This window comes from Rattus rattus, chromosome 1 (assembly GCF_011064425.1).
Source record: "Rattus rattus isolate New Zealand chromosome 1, Rrattus_CSIRO_v1, whole genome shotgun sequence".
Classification (NCBI taxonomy): Eukaryota; Metazoa; Chordata; class Mammalia; order Rodentia; family Muridae; genus Rattus; species Rattus rattus.
In genome coordinates this window covers 40,883,358-40,898,896 of record NC_046154.1, presented here as the reverse complement: position 1 = coordinate 40,898,896, position 15,539 = coordinate 40,883,358, and the positions used below count along the sequence as shown (strand labels likewise).

Below are 15,539 nucleotides of genomic sequence, written 5' to 3'. Positions count from 1 at the left end.
GTACCCTGGGTCCTCTGCATGCCTGCCCAAAGGCTAACCCAGACTCTATACTTTTACAACTGGGCCTCAGTCTCTTTTCGTGTAAAATGGGATCATCAGAGATACTGTTCTAGTCCTGATCTTAAGAGGTATGCTAGGTGCCATACTTGGGGGCGTTTTGCCCTGGAGCAAAGGAAGTTCTAAAGGGTGAGTAGATTAGATCTAGTCAAGCTTTAGACTAGTCTAGGACTCTAACCAAGAACATGTTCTCTAGGTTTGTCTTTCCAAAGCCTGAGTGAGTGGTCTTCTGGGGACAGGCATGACTGCAGGGAGTTTCTCCGCCTACTGGACTCACTGAGCACTGCAGCTAGGAAGTGGGGGTTACACTTGAACAGACACTTCCTGGCCCACCAAGGAGCAAGCCTGGGCCCCTGAGGACAGCAGGCACTGAACAAAAGGCTAACGGCTGGCAGCAGGGCAGGCTGTGTCAACTCTCCTGCGACACTGATGTTCAGAGCTACAGTGGCCATCAGCTTACTTCTCTGCTTTATTTTCTGTTTCTCCATGCAGCTCGGATTGGGAAAATGAAACGGAGGAAGCAAGATGAAGGGCAGGTATGTCCCCTGTGCAGCCGCCCCCTGGCAGGATCGGAGCAGGAGATGAGTAGGCATGTGGAGCATTGCCTTTCTAAGGTAGAGGGGCTGCGGCCGCCCACCTCCTTCCTCTCCCTCCCCTGACACTTGCTGCTGACCGCTCCTGCTCTCTGGGCTCCTGGGGGCTCCTGGGGTCTCAGCAGCTTCTCTGCTCTTTGCTCTTCTGCTTTCGTTCCCACTCATTCCCTGTTTTGGCTCCTGTGGAAAGTTTTGGGGAAGAGGCATAGGTCTTTGATTGCCACATTGGATGTATTTCAAGGGAGCCCATTTGGTGTCCTGAAGCAGGGGCCAGGGCTGTCTGTGCCTTCCTTGCAGGCTTTGGGAGCAGGGAGGGAGGGCCTGGCCCTGCATGATCCTGCTTTGCTCTTCACAGAGGGAAGGCTCCTGCATGGCTGAGGATGACGCCGTGGACATCGAGCATGAGAACAGCAACCGCTTTGAGGAGTATGAGTGGTGTGGGCAGAAGCGGATACGGGCCACCACGCTCCTGGAAGGTGGCTTCCGAGGTATAAAGCAGCTGACAACTTGGGCGGTGGCACTCTGGTGACCAGGTCACTGCTGGTAGCTGGTCATCATTCCCACCACGTGGGAGCCATTGCTCGTGGGACTCCTTTGTGACCGTGCTGCTGCCTGTGATGCGCATATTAAAGTGGATGTATTTGGGTGGGAAATGGAATTGTGAGGCTGCAAGCTAGCAATGACGAGGGGGGCGCTCGGCCTCGGGTGATGCATTGAAGGTGACAGCCAAGCCGCGTTAGCACCTGCATAAAATATTAAAGGGACGGTTATGCATTTATCACTCCATCCCTCTTAAGGCTGATAAATGAGAATCCAGCAACCTGCTGTACACCTCCAGCACTAGGGGCCCTCAGGGCTTCTAGGCAAACACATTGGATTTTCCTCCTCCTCCCCAGTTCTGTGTCAGGGAAATCAGTTACAGAGGAGAGAGTGAGTTATGGCAAAATTTGACCTCCCATGAGCTTCATTGGTGAATCTAATTTTAGCTCTGATCCCATCTCTTCTCCCATGGCGCCCTCTGCCCTGAAGGAAGAGGGGCCTGTGCTCAGCTGCTCCCTGCTTCCCTTGGGCTCTCCCCAATTGCTGCAGAAGAGTCTGCAGGGCCCTACTCGTCTCTGCTGCCTTCCCAGCTCCTGAGACAAGGGTTGGCCCCTGGATGAGACAGAAGAATTGGTTAGGTGCCCAGGGTCAGTGTCCTTGGCAAGCTCTGACACCATGAGCAAGAGGAAGGTAGCTGCTGCTTGGCTTAGCTCTCTCCTCTGTCTAGGTAAAAGCACAGCTGGCACTGCAGTCTGTGGTCATTACGAGAGCCAGGCTGCATCCCATCTGCCTCCTGTTTTTCTGGGCAAAACCCTTGTGAGTGCCACTGTGTGTGGTCTCTGGGGAATCTCACAGCAGCCTTGAAGGAGGACCTTTGCCTCTTAGATCCATGACACCTGGGCTCATGCTGAGATCAAGTTTCTGCAGTGCCATCCAGTGCAGATGGGTCACTGTGCCTCTGGGCTTGCCTGTTGCCCACCAATCTCAAGAGGGTTAAACCAAACTGTTCCCTCCACACACACACACACACACACACACACACACACACACACACACACACACACACCCAGGTAGACAGCCTTAGTTGTCATTGCACAGAGTGTTTCTGTCATAGGGCTCTAGTGGCTCTGAAACCTTGCAAGATTGAGCGGTGGAGCTCGTGAGCCCCAGAATTATACACATGGGTGCTAGGGTGTGTGTACAGGTGTGCAAGGCAGTCCTGCTGAGTCAGTTCTGGAAGGCTGTTCTGGATTAGTTCTGCTATCAGCTGCAGCCACAGCTGCTTAGGTTTCTTGGCACGGAATCAGACCTGATGGCTCTTGGGCTCCTGGAGTGTCTGAATGGGTCAGGCTGCACAGGGTCTACTGCTTAAGCAAAGTCTGTCTGCACGGGGATGCACCAGTCGATGGGTGGGAGAGGCCCTTAGGCCTCGGGTAGGTATCATTTTTCTGGGTGTGTTTACACTGTGAGGTTGTTCCTTTCAAGAATTCCTGAGGGGAGTTCAAAGAGGGCTTTTCTTTGAGCGATTTGGAGAGCGAGAATGAGAGTGAGACTTGAAGAGGGAATGGGGCCGGAGGGGCCTTTATCTGCAGAGAATTGCTCCAGCTTTCCTGATAGAAGCTGCTGCCGCCTCTTAAACAGCTTAGTGCAGTCAAAAGACAGGCTGACTTGAAAGGCTGTTTTACAGCGAGATCAGCGGGGGCCACGAGGCAGAGAGTGGAGCGATGGAGGCTGAGCCTCCTCAGTGGGAGGGGGCTATCAAAGAGAGGCCCTGGCTGATCCTGACTGCCTCTGCCCCTGAAGCCCATCTGCAAAAGCTGGCCATCTGTCACCTACCCTCCCTGGCCAGGACCAATAGGCCCAACTCTGGGGGGGTTGGGTGTGGCCCTGCCAGGCTGCTGGTGTCAGTGCAGTGCATTGATCGCCCGCCGGGCGGGCTGGGCCGCAAGCTGGGCAGCTCCTGCTTAATGTGATTGAAAGGCAGTTAAAATGGCGGTGACCTTTTCAGGAGGAATTAGATTGCCTGCCAAGACCGGTTAGAGGGAGTGATAACACCAGCTGAAGAAGCTGCCCAGCCGACTTCAGAGAGAGGGAGGCAGAGGCAGGATGAGCAGGAGAGTAGTGAGGCCCATTTAAGCTGTACTGTGCGTGCTGACAACAGAGATTGCTATCCTTGTTAGATATGAAAGAATTGAAGAACTGATAAGTCCCAGTATCCCTTCATTCCCCATCCCTCCTCCCAGACTAGGGTCCCTTCGTCATCCTCGACAAAGCTCCCTGCATGGGTCAGATCAGCTGCCTTGAGTGTAATCTACTATGGGAGGCAGTGGTCAAGCAAGAGTCATGGTGAAGACACTTGGCTTAGAAGAACAGGCCGAGAGCATGAGAGCTTAGGGTTAATGACAAGGAGGTTCAGTGTCTCAGGACAAAAGAGAACATCAAGGGAAGTCTGTCTACAAATAGATTCTTATTAGAGACAAGATCTCACTATGTCACCCCAGCCGGCCTGGAACTCACTGCATAGACCAAACTGGCCTCAGAGATTGATCTGCCTCTGCATCCTAATAAACAGATTAAGAAACAAAACCTGAGGAAATAAGGAAAATCTTCTGGAGGGCCGGGAGGGAGAGAAAGCCTCAGATCTCTGAGCACTCTTTGGGCTGTGCACCTCAGCTGCCAATTGCTTCCTTAAAACCTGAGGTCTTCGCACTGCTATAGTGGTATTTGCATATGGGTAGTACCCAGGGCCCAGCACGGCTTCTAAAGATACCAACAATTAGGATAAAAGATGCTTTTCTGGGATACTCTTCCAAACCTAGGCAGACCACATGTCTTCAGGCTAGAGAAACGGGCCACAAGGGAGGCTGGCAGCCTTGGGATAAACGTGAGGAGCTATGTGACCTCCATTGTCATGGCGCCATGTGACCAATGAGCAAGAGATCACTTTCCCTCTCCCAACCTCCTCCATGTCTTAGAAAGAAAGGTGTTGGGTGCTGGGCTATAAGCCCTCCTTTGTATTGGTTGCCTATAAGAAGTCACTTGTCTGGATTTAGGGAAGCCAGAATTTGGTACAACTAAAAGGAAGTCTGCTCAAAGGTCGTGGAAAAGCTTGGTTTTAAATAAGGTGGCTATGATGTTGTGGACCAGGGGTGGGAAGATGGTTCATTTTCCGGGTGATGCTCAGGAAGTGGACGTGTCTGTCTGCGCCTTTGTCTATGAGCCCTGGCTGAAGCCTTGAAGGAATCCAGCACAAAGCCCCTCTCAGACAGGGTAGCAAAGGCTGGAGACAGTGGTACACTTCTTTAATCCCAGCACACCTGACACAGAGGCAAGTGGGTCTCTGTAATTTTGAAGCCAGCTTGGTCTACATAGTGGGTTCTAGACCAGCCAGAGCTACAAAGTCTTTGTGTGCGTGCGTGCGTGCGTGCGTGCGTGCGTGCGTGCGTGCGTGCGTGCGTGCGTCTTGGGTTGGGGGAGGGTGCTAAGACAGTGGTTATGGAGGGCTACTGTCCTGCCAGATCTTGCCTAGGGTTCCATCTTTCCTGAATTTCTGTTTTAAATTAAGACTCAGTCTAAGTACCCTGCAATTTAAGTTCCTGAGAGAACAACATGGAAAGGCAGCTTCAGCGTATCTCTTTTAAATAACTTGCCAAATTTAGTCAACAGATTATGGAGCAAGAGTGTGAAAGGTGTGACTCCATAGGCATGGGCCAAGATGGGAGCCCTAGTTGGCAAAATTGTCTCTGATTGCCACTGTGCTCCCCAGCCCTGTGGGTGGCACATGTTGAAACAGTATACCACTGGAAACAAGGTATAGGTGGCTGCCTTGTGACCCTGCACCACCTTCAGTTTATGGTGGCTGCCTGTTGGGAGGGGTGTGGCTAGGAGCAAGGCTTCTTCTGTCCCCTGCGGCAGTGGACAGGATTTAATCACCTTTTGGAACACAATTGTTAAGCTGGAACAGAGGGAGTGCCAGCAGAAAGAGCAAGTATCAATGGTTTTAAGCAGCGTCTGTCTCTGTGACTCTCCTGATGTGAGGCAGTGAAACGCGTTATCGAGAAGGCCCGGAAAGTGGCTAAGTGCGTTTGACACACGCCAACTCCCTGCCTCCACACTGGATAATTGCATTGTCAACTGTTCAGCGAGGTGGCAGGTGACACTGCAGGCCGATTGATTGTCCCGCATCGTAGCTCCCCAGACTGTCAGCTCCCCAATCGATGGCGTTTACACAAGACACCGTAACTGCATCTGTAACTAATTCCAGTGTAAAACTCCCCGGAAACTGCTGCCCCTGCCCTCCCTGTAGGCGAGCACTGGGCTCTAGAAGCCCCAAGACTTTCCTTTCTCCCCAAGCTCTGGTTTGGTTGGGAGCAGCAGGTGAGGAAATCAATGGTTCCTTTTTTGTGGTTTCAGGTTCCAGGATGTTACTGCCCCCCAGTAAACGGGCATCTCTAGTTTCTCAATCGATCATTTGATCAATTGATTAAATTAACACTGATTCTCCCCTCCTCAGTGGCTCAGGAAGAAATGAGTTTATGAGAGCAGGGTCATTTTCATAGAATTTAGACTTCCATATCATTTTGGCACTTAGCTGGGCTCCAAGCATTCACTTGAGGAAAGGGGACTGTGCCAGGCACTGTTGACCATCAGACTTGGTTTGCCAACCATTTTGTCCTTTTCATTTGGAGCAGAGCCATCGCAGAGGGCCCTCCCTGGTGACCAGCAGCTGGTCTGGATCATCTTGGAGGTCCTAGGGACCAAGTTGTTCTCTGCATAGCAGCAGCAGGAGCTTGTCGCCTGCACTTCCCAGAGCTGCATGGAAGAGGGGCCAGAGACTTGGAAGGGAGCAGTCTGTGCCATCTTGCCTCTGAGTACTGGTTTGGGATATTCCAGCAGCTGAGAACATAAAATGACTGTGGAGCCTTCCTCTCCAAGATTGAGGAGGGGGGCAAGCTGGCAGGGGTGCTTTCGGCATAAAACAGCTTTATGGCCGTTTCTTTTTATTATGATTCTGCCAGAAGTCAGCAAGTGACATTTCATTAAGAAAATAAAGTTTAATGTGCTGGGAAGGAGGTTGAAGCAGGTTGGGGCTAGTGCTGGAGTAAAATTGGTGGTGGCAGCCTGCTTGGAACACCTGTGGGGATAGGGAGAGGTTCCCCACATCTGTCTCAGCTGGGGGATGGGATGAGCATCAGAGTAGAAGACTGCTCGGGCCAGAGGAAGAAAGGCCTCTTAGCTAGCAAGATGTATCATGCCCGCCCTTTTTGCTCCTTGGTGAGAACAACAGAAAGTTGCTGCCAAACTGGGGCAACTCTTGATAAATTTCTCTGAGCACTTCCTTGTGGTACAAGGTTAGTAAGACATTGAACAATATTAATATTGTCAGTATTCAGCCAGCACCGCCATGGTGTGTGGTGTAGATGAGTGGAGTCAGGCTTGTGACCCGTGGGAAGGAACGGTATTGGTGCAATAAATATGATCATGAGTTGGAGTGGACATCAAGGAAGGGACAGGTATGTATCAGTACCTGAGGAAGTCACCACTCAGACAGACACCCAAAGATGGGGACCAGACACTAAAACTGTTCACACCAGGCCAGGTAGAACGGCCTCCGAAAGGTTGAGAGAGCGTAGGAGGTGGAAGGCCATTCCTTCAGCACGAGGAAGGCACGTGAGCTCAGAGGTGGTACTGAAGAGCTCTTTCATGGCTCCCACCCACAGGCATGGCTAAGCTAGGCTGGGCAGGAGTCTGAGGCTGCTGCTGAGCTGCATGCACTTGGGACTGGAGGCTGGCGGGGTTTGGCAGGGCTTATGGGGTGCGGGCTGTAAGTGAACCTGATAGCTACATTCTGATTGATGGCGGAGTTTGTCTCCCAAACTGTCAGAGGGTTTATAGAGGTGCCACTCACCCTCAGGGTGGGAATTGCTTGTCAGGACACCTGGCTGTGAATAGGAGACAGAGCTGTAACTTGGTGTTTTCTCAGCTTAATGGCTCTGCTGCTGACCTGCCTGCTGCCTCAAGTGTGTCAGTCCCTCTGGGTAGGCACCAAATGAGGACTGTCAGGAAGATAGAGCCTAGGCACTGACTAGCTTCAGGGGTTAGTGATGGAATGACTCGTCCGGCGTAGACTGAAGGGAAAAGGGAAAAGCTACTGCCTGAAAGCGCATCTGAGGAACTGAGCAGCAGGGTGGGGAGTCCTTAGATGTGACTAGGACGGGCAGTCTCAGTGTCTGCACACGGGAGTTCTAGAGCCATGTGACCGGGTTGGAGCCTGGTCTGGTGCATGCAGTGGGAGCCAGCGGTGGCTGTGGAGCAGGGAGAATCATCAGACTGTGGTTGAGTGGGCTGAGGCAGGAAGAACGCATTCCTGGGTTAGTGGGCAGAGCTCTAAGCTTCCTCTTTGATGCAGAAAATTCTGCTTCTGAACCTTTTGGGGAAAGTCCTTCATTTTCCTTTGTCCCTGGCAGAGCTGCTGGTCTGGCTCGTAAGATGTTCCTTGAGACCCACAAGGACAACGATGCAGGGACAGCTCTTTGGTCTCCGACCTTGGCCTGTGGGAAAATGTTGAGGAGTCAGACCACTTGGCATATGAGGCAGGTTTGGTGAAGCCTCAGTAGCTCATCCTTTGCTTCAGCCAAGAGCCAAATGCCCTCTGGGGATCAGCAGAGTCTGGCCTCCGCCTGCCCTGCCCAGCCTAGTTGCCTTGTGACTGCTCTGAGAGGCAGGTGTGCATGCGGAACCTCCCTTGTCTGTCCCTTTCTAATCCCTTTCTAACTACACTTGTCCAGGAATCTGGGCTGTGTGAGGTGGAGATGAATAATTAATGTCAAGCGCTTCAGACACCAAATATTTGAACAGCTGCCTGGTGTTTTTGCTGGCAAAGGACCTGGTGGCCCAAATCAGGATGTTGGCTGGGGGTCCTGCTCTATGGCTCTGATTGGCCTTGGCCAGCCTTTTCTCCTCTGGGTCTCAAGCTAGCAGTGAGATGGAAGGATGCTCAGGTCCTGGTTGGGAGTGACCTTTCGGATCTGAGTTTCTCTACCCTTGTTCTGCTCTTCCTGGACCTGGAAGGCAGGTGTAGGGAGGCCTGTCACGGTGTCCTCTGAGGACCACATACAGTATGTGAATGTGCGAGTTTATAAGCAGAGACATCCTGGAGCTGCATGCAGTACATTTAAAGGTTAGGGAGGGATTCAGAGAAAGGGGTGGAAATAATCAGGAACAACCTGAATGCTTGTGTGTCTCATCCTGGACCAGTTCCTCCCTGCGAGCAGCAGGAAGCGAGCTCCTGGCCTAGTTGTTGGCCTCTGGCCCTTCACACTCCGCTTCCCACAGGCTCCGGCTTCGTCATGTGCAGTGGGAAAGAGAATCCAGACAGTGATGCTGACCTGGATGTGGATGGAGATGACACTCTGGAGTATGGGAAACCACAGTATCCTTGGGGCAAAGTGGGACAAGAACAAAAGTAGCAGTGCCTCCAAAACCTAATCATCCTCCTGGAGCCAGGCACAGCGTGGGCCGGGGGCGGGGGGTGCTCCTGAGGAGTCAGAGCCCTGTGTTCTACTGCAACCTTGGGTCTACTGTCCTTGACCACCATGCCAGATACACAGAGGCTGATGTCATCCCATGCACAGGAGAAGAGCCTGGTGAAGCCAAGGAGAGAGAGGCACTCCGGGGCGCAGTCCTAAAGCAAGTGTGGGCAAAGGCGTGGGCAGTGTGTGTGGAGGGATCCCTGGAGGCAGGGCTCAGCTGTCCTGCAGGCCTCACTTAGTTCTTTCTCCTTCCTTTCCTCTAGTGGTGGCCCCCCGAGCACCCGCATCACACCTGAGTTCTCTAAATGGGCCAGTGATGGTAAGTCCTGACCCAGATGAGCAGGATTGGGGTGGGGGAGAACATCTTTGATGATGGTGACTGTCTCAGTCCTCGGCACTTACCTGTGCTGTTGAACTTTTGTCCCTACAGAGATGCCGTCCACCAGCAATGGTGAAAGCAGCAAGCAGGAAGCCATGCAGAAGACCTGCAAGAACAGTGACATTGAGAAGTAAGTATGGCTGGCTGGGCAAGGGGCTGGGAAAGGTTTGCAAGCAGAAAGGCCTGCTGCCAAGGCTTCTGGCCCTCTGAGGACAGCTCAGTCCTGCTGCCCTGGGCACACAGCCGCAGTGGAGCCCAGCTGGTGCTGTGTGACTTTGTGAATTGATCACTGGGCCATGGCCCTGGGAGCCTTGGTGGAGAGGAACAGTACTTCCCTGCCCGCTGTAGCTGCCCCCGCGCGTGGAATGTGATGTATGGCCGCCCAGCCCAGCCAGTGCATTTGATTCATCTCCAGTTTCTGTTTCTTAATCGGGAGCTAAATTGGTTTCATTTTTCTTGTCCCGGGTGGCGCTTGCAGCAGGTTTTAGGCAGGAGCAGTGGTCTCATCACTTCCAGTACGAACTTTGGCCCAGGTTCTGCAGCAGAGGAAAAGGAGAGCCATTGTTCCTTTACTCAGGGCTTCTGGACAGCGCCACAGGATTTGATATCAGTGGCCATCCTGCTACCTTTCCAGAAGCCTAAAAAGGGCCCAGTACTGGCCCCAGGAAGTGTAGTTGTCCAGTGTGGGCTGCCTGGAGTGGCTGCCATTGGCCATTGCTTCTCTCTGAACCTGCCCCTCCCTCCAGCTGGAGGGTAGGTTGCCTGGGGTTAAAGGGTAGCCTCTTCATTCTAGGGCCAGTGTTCCATCTTGCCTCCTGCCAGAAAAGTGGCTTGCAGGCCAGTGCAGGGCTGGGTCGGTGGCCTGGGTCACCTCCCATTTGTTTCCCTCCATTTTGTGTTGTCATAAATTCATTCCAGCCCGTTGTGCTTGATCAGTTTATCTCGGCCGGGGCCGCAAGTGCTGCTGGCATGATGTATGGGCCGCAGCGCAGGGCCCGGCTGCCCATGAATCACCGCAGCTGCTCCGTGTCAGCGCCGGAGTGGGCCATACGGATTCGGTGCAGCCAGCTTAGGGAGGGGGGGTGACGTATGGATGTTTATTTAATAATTCTCTCCTACTCCAGCTGAGCGGGGCGGGCGGGGCTGTAAGAAGCACCCACCCTCGTCTGGAGGGGCTGCTCATAAATCAGAAAGACAAGATCATTAATCAAGGATGGCGCCCGAGGGAGAGGCAGGGGCCAGAGCCAGTGGCCATCCATGAAGGTGCTGCCCACCCAAGGCTGGGGGACGTCAGCTTTTCTGTCCCACCTGTGTGAGCACAGGCTCCAGTGGGTGGGGCACTCTAGGACAAGGTGGGGACTGATTGCTGCTATACAGAGCATATCTCCATCAGATCCACCAGGATTGGTTCTCTTCAGTCCTCATCATAGCCCAGTTCACAAAGTACAGGTCCATTTTATACCCGGGAAAAGGGAAGAAGGGTGCCAGGCTTCCTCCAGAAGTCTGACCACAGCATCCGTGCCCTAAAAGGGCTCAGAAGAAGCTCACAGCCATGCCAGCCATGGTGTTGCACCAGACAGATGAGAGGAGTGTGTGTACTGAGGAGTTCATTCTGGATTGGTGCTCTAGCCCTGTGTGGCTCTGAAGGTCTCAGGCTGACCGGCCGGGAAAGCATGGCTCCTCATCCGAGTGGAAAATTGGCCCATCCACACGGGATGGTCCATCCAGCGTTGAGCAGAATGCCCGAGATGTCAGCTGTGTGAGTGCTAGTGAGCAAGAAGAGGACGAAGACTTCCCAGACTCTTGAGATTGAGTGAGGAGCTCCAAGGAATCTGCCCACACTACAGAGCTGGCACAAGCCCTTTCGGTGTCCCTGGAGAATGGAGTTATGGGCCCATTGGGTACAGCTACCAGAGAGACACATTCTGCATTGCCGCTCATGTCCTAAAAAAGGAGATGAAATTGTTGAACATTGACTGTTACTACTAAGTGGTCATACATCCCTGTAATCTCAACACTGCAGAGGCTGAGAAAAGAGGATTATGAGTTTGAGGCTAACCTAAACTACGTATTAAATTTGAGGTTAGCCTTGAATATGCAATGAGACAAAGCAGTAAACATGTTCCCATGACCTTCCCTATGTGTACTCCTGACCGTCGTGTCAGTAGTCACAGACCATCTAAGTTCTGCAGCTTTGTGAGCACATTGTCCCCACGCTAGCTGGACACCCCTTGCTCCAGAATGCCATCTCAGTCCAGTCTTGATCGAATGCATCTTTTAGACCTCCTTCATTCTGTCCCATCCCACCCTCCCCCCCAGCTGCTCACAGCCGGCTCCTCAGCCAGCTGGAGGAGTCACCTCGCCCTGCCCGCTTGCCTGCCAGCCTGCACGGGCCCGTGGGCTGCCTGGTCTCTTTCTACCATTCATTCTTGACCTGGAGACACCTCTCCTTGTAAGCAGTATGGACTTGGTCTGCCCCAGCCTGGGCAGGCTTCCTCAGCTCTTCACATAGAAGCGAGCATCAAGTACTGCGTACATTTTAGCTGTTTGTTTCCTATCGTCATTTCCTAAGGCACTACTCCTCGCTCATTGTTGCTGCTGGTCTGCATGAATGAAGGTTGAGCTGACCAGTGTTTTCTCATGCTCACATGCCCCAAGTAGGGCTTATGCCACCAGTAAATATCATTAACAATGTGTTTTGGTAGTGAGCCTTCAGAGGTTAGGTTAGTAGAGTGAGCCCTAGAAACCATAAGGATGAGGGGCAGGGTGTAGCTCAGGTGGATGGATGCTTTCCCATGTTAAAAGCCCTGGGTGTAATCCCAGCACTAAGAAGGAAGGACGGGGAATACTTTTTTAAATGCCATGATGAAATCTCAGACTTTATATGTTCATCTAAAAAACAAAGAGGGGCCAGAGAGCCCAATGTGTGGAGCACATTGGCTGCTCTGTCAGAGGGTGGGGTTCGGTTTCCAGCACCTACATGGCAGCTCACAGCCATCTGTAACTCCAGTTCCAAGGGATCTGATGCCCTCTTCTGGCCTCCACAGACACAACACCTATATGCATAAAATGAAATTTTGTTTTATTTGTTTTTGTTAGGTTTCTTGTTGTTGTTTGTTTTCGAGACAGTTTCTCTGTGTAACAGAGCCTGCTTGTCCTAGAACTTTCTCTGTAGACCAGGCTGGCCTTAAACTCAGAGATCTGCCTGCCTCTGCCTCCCAAATGCTGGGATTAAAAGGATGCGCTGCCACCACCTGGCCAGTGAGACCATTTCTTTAAAAAGACAAACAAACAAATACCCAGGAACATCCACAAAGGCCACAGCATAGTGGTGTATGATAAGAGCAGGCACAGAGAGCGCAGACCTGGGGAGAGAGGCAGGTCACGGAGTCTAGCTCTCCAGGAGTAGTTGGCAGGTGGAGATGTTGAGAAGAGGTTCTCCATGGGATTCTGGGTTGAAGATCGCACCACCTTGCTACCCCACTGTGCACTGTCTTTACAGAATCACCGAAGATTCAGCTGTAACTACCTTTGAGGCTCTAAAGGCTCGGGTCAGGGAGCTTGAACGGCAGCTATCTCGGGGTGACCGATACAAATGCCTCATCTGCATGGTAAGCAGGGAGGGGTCGAGGCGTGCTCTTGGTCAGATCCATGCCCTGTGGGGTTAGGAAGGTCAGAGGGTGTTGGGGATTTAGCTCAGTGATAGAGCACTTTTGCCTAGCAAGCGCAAGGCCCTGGGTTCATTCCCCAGCTCCGAAAAAAGAAGGAAAAAAAAAAGGAAGGTCAGAGGGTGAGCCTACTTCAGCCACCCTTTCTCTGCCCACCTCCTCCCTAGGACTCCTACTCGATGCCGCTGACGTCGATCCAGTGTTGGCATGTGCACTGTGAAGAGTGTTGGCTTCGGACTCTGGTGAGGTGGCATGGAACTGAGTGGGTGGGCAGCTGTTAGTGGCACTGTCCAGATGTTCACGTTTGTAATTGCACCTGCTTGAGGGAGGCAAAGAGCAGCCTGAACTCAGGAATTCACCCCCCAAGTTGAATATGTTGTCTGCACCCTCATTTTGGGTTTGTTCAGTTCTCCCCTCCACGCACTCATGCACGTGCCCTCCTTCCCAAGTAGGCCCCGACGCATCACATAGTGGTGAGACCCCAGGTCAGAAAGATGCTTGTACTGGGTAAGCCAGACTAGGGCCTCTACCCCTCCCCCTCCCATTACTAAGCTCCTTCTGCTCCTGCCCTGTTCTTAGCTCGGGAGCAGCCATTAAAATGTCGCCCGGAGACAGCAATAAAAGGCCCGGACGTGGGCTCTGTGTCCTGATCAAAGGCCGCATGTAATCTCGTTAGGGCCAGGCAGCCACAGCTGGACCCAGCCTTGTTCTCATTACCGGGGCTCCTGCTGTGGGGCTGGCCAGGCGGTTTGATCCTGGCGTCTCCCCAACACAGGAGCACGTCTGCCTGCTCACAGGCAACCCATGCATCCCTAGCCTGGCTGACAAGAATGAGGGCCCAGCACAAACTGACGGAGAGACATGACTGCAGGCCCAGTGCTCGTGTGTAAACACAGGGCATGTCGGGTCTGAGCCCTCCCCTTTCTTCTCTCTTCAGGGTGCCAAGAAGCTCTGCCCTCAGTGCAACACCATCACAGCCCCTGGAGACCTGCGGAGGATCTACTTATGAGCTAGCTGTCCAGGCAGGCCCTGCCTCGAGCAAACCCCTGCTCCAGCCTCTGTGACAGTGACCGCCCCTCCCCCCTTGTACATACTTGCACACAGGTCCCCCGTGTACATACATGCATATACACACCCAAACACACATAGAGGACTCTGGAGCCAGAGTGGAACAGCCCTGCCTGCTTGTTCCTTCTGAACTTGGGGACCATGCCTCTTTGGACTCTGTTTCCAGGGTTGGCAGGAAGGTGGTTTGGGAAGTATAGCAGGACGAGGCTCCTGAGATCCATCCCCGAGACTGACTGACAGACACGCAAACACCAGACTGAAGCACATGTAATATAGACTGTGTATGTTTACAATGTTGTGTATAAATGGGACACTTTGCCCTCTACCACCTCCCCTTTGGGTGTATGATTTTCTTCTTTTATAATGACTCCTGGAAGCAGTGCCCCCTTCAGGGCTGGCTGGGGGCTCGGCCCAACCACCTCTTAGGGTGCCTGCCTCTTCCTCTCCCATGGCATCCCTTCCCTTCCCCATGTGCTCAGTGTTCAGTGGTGTATATTTCTTCTCCCGAACATGGGGCGTGTGCCCCGAGGGATCTGATCCTCTCCTTAGTCTTAGCTCATGGGGCTCCTCATGAGGAGCTGGGGGTAGGGTGGAATGGGACCAAGCAGGAACAGGCTGCAGGCTGGCTGGCTGAGGGTGCCTGGCTGCCCAGCCTGCTGTTGAGAACCACCCCTGGGGTAGACACTGCTCCCAGGGGAAGTGCTGGCCCCGCCCCTGTGTGGGCCCTGTGGTGTGATGCTGTGTCTGTATATTCTATACAAAGGTACTTGTCCTTTCCCTTTGTAAACTACATTTGACATGGATTAAAACAGTATAAACCAGCTGCTGTCTGTGTTTGCAGGGGCTTGACGGGAGGGAAGGTGGTGATCCTGTGCAGCATGCCCTGTAGTGTGTGAAGCCATGGGGGTGGGAGCACCCGGGGGCATCAGCAGGTATGTGGGGGTAGGGCTAAGAATCTGGGCTCCTGGCTATTGATGGGTAGGGGCTCTAGGTTAATTCCTTATCGATGTAGAATCGTCAGCTCATTAATCACAAAAGAGGTCAGAGCTTGGGGTACAGAGGGGATGTAAGCTCTAGTCCCCAACCTAGGGCAGAAGCAGCTACAGACAATTCAGACAAGCTCTGGGTCTCTGTTACCTTTCAGTTCCCTGAAATGTGTCATGGGTCACCTGAGTCAGGGTATAATTCCTGCCTGATCCTCAGGTAAAAACAAACCAAGTGCAGGACTGTTAGGTTGCCGGGACTGCAGATAGAGCACCTTGTTAGCTCCACAGCTCCCCACTGCAGTGATGCCTTCCTGGCAGAGGGAGGGTTTGGGCGAGCCTTCACCAGAGAGCTGAGGAAAGGGTGATTGCTCAGACTCAAGGGATTTCTTTCTGGGATAACTGCAAAAGATACAGAAACCCGGTTTAGTTGGTAGCCCCTTTGCAAGTCTGCCTTATTGGAATCCGGAAAGACCCTTCATGGTCCCCATCCCTGCTTGGTGCCACCAGATATCCTGAGCGCAGAGCTGGTAGTAGGGTTTGAACTCCAGACTGGCTTCTAGTGCAAAGAGGTGGTCTGCCTCAGTGGTCAGTTCTGAGCAGCCAGATGTCTCAACATCTCTGTTCTCCCTTTCCCCTGCCCTGGACTCATCGGGCCCTTGACAGCTGCTTACCAATCCAGAGCATGGGGGTGGGGGCGCATATACTCTAACCTGGCA

The 15,539-nt window shown here is 52.9% G+C and overlaps 1 protein-coding gene across 7 annotated transcripts in view; it reads left to right on the top strand.

The window, feature by feature from the left end:
- Positions 1-14,658, top strand: part of Rnf220 (ring finger protein 220) — a 219,720-nt gene extending 205,062 nt beyond the window's left edge. For 6 of the 7 annotated variants that reach the window (XM_032900005.1, XM_032899960.1, XM_032899979.1 and 3 more), the window contains 9 exons: positions 550-593; positions 1,006-1,138; positions 8,526-8,622; positions 8,793-8,879; positions 8,986-9,041; positions 9,153-9,231; positions 12,604-12,712; positions 12,937-13,011; positions 13,707-14,658. In XM_032900005.1, coding sequence (XP_032755896.1) covers positions 550-593; positions 1,006-1,138; positions 8,526-8,622; positions 8,793-8,879; positions 8,986-9,041; positions 9,153-9,231; positions 12,604-12,712; positions 12,937-13,011; positions 13,707-13,778 — 752 coding nt within the window. In that variant the 3' untranslated portion in view covers positions 13,779-14,658. Of the gene's footprint in view, positions 1-549; positions 672-1,005; positions 1,139-8,525; positions 8,623-8,792; positions 8,880-8,985; positions 9,042-9,152; positions 9,232-12,603; positions 12,713-12,936; positions 13,012-13,706 lie in introns of all 7 variants that reach the window. The other variant, XM_032899951.1, reaches the window with a different exon arrangement.
- The last annotated feature ends 881 nt before the right edge of the window (positions 14,659-15,539 follow it).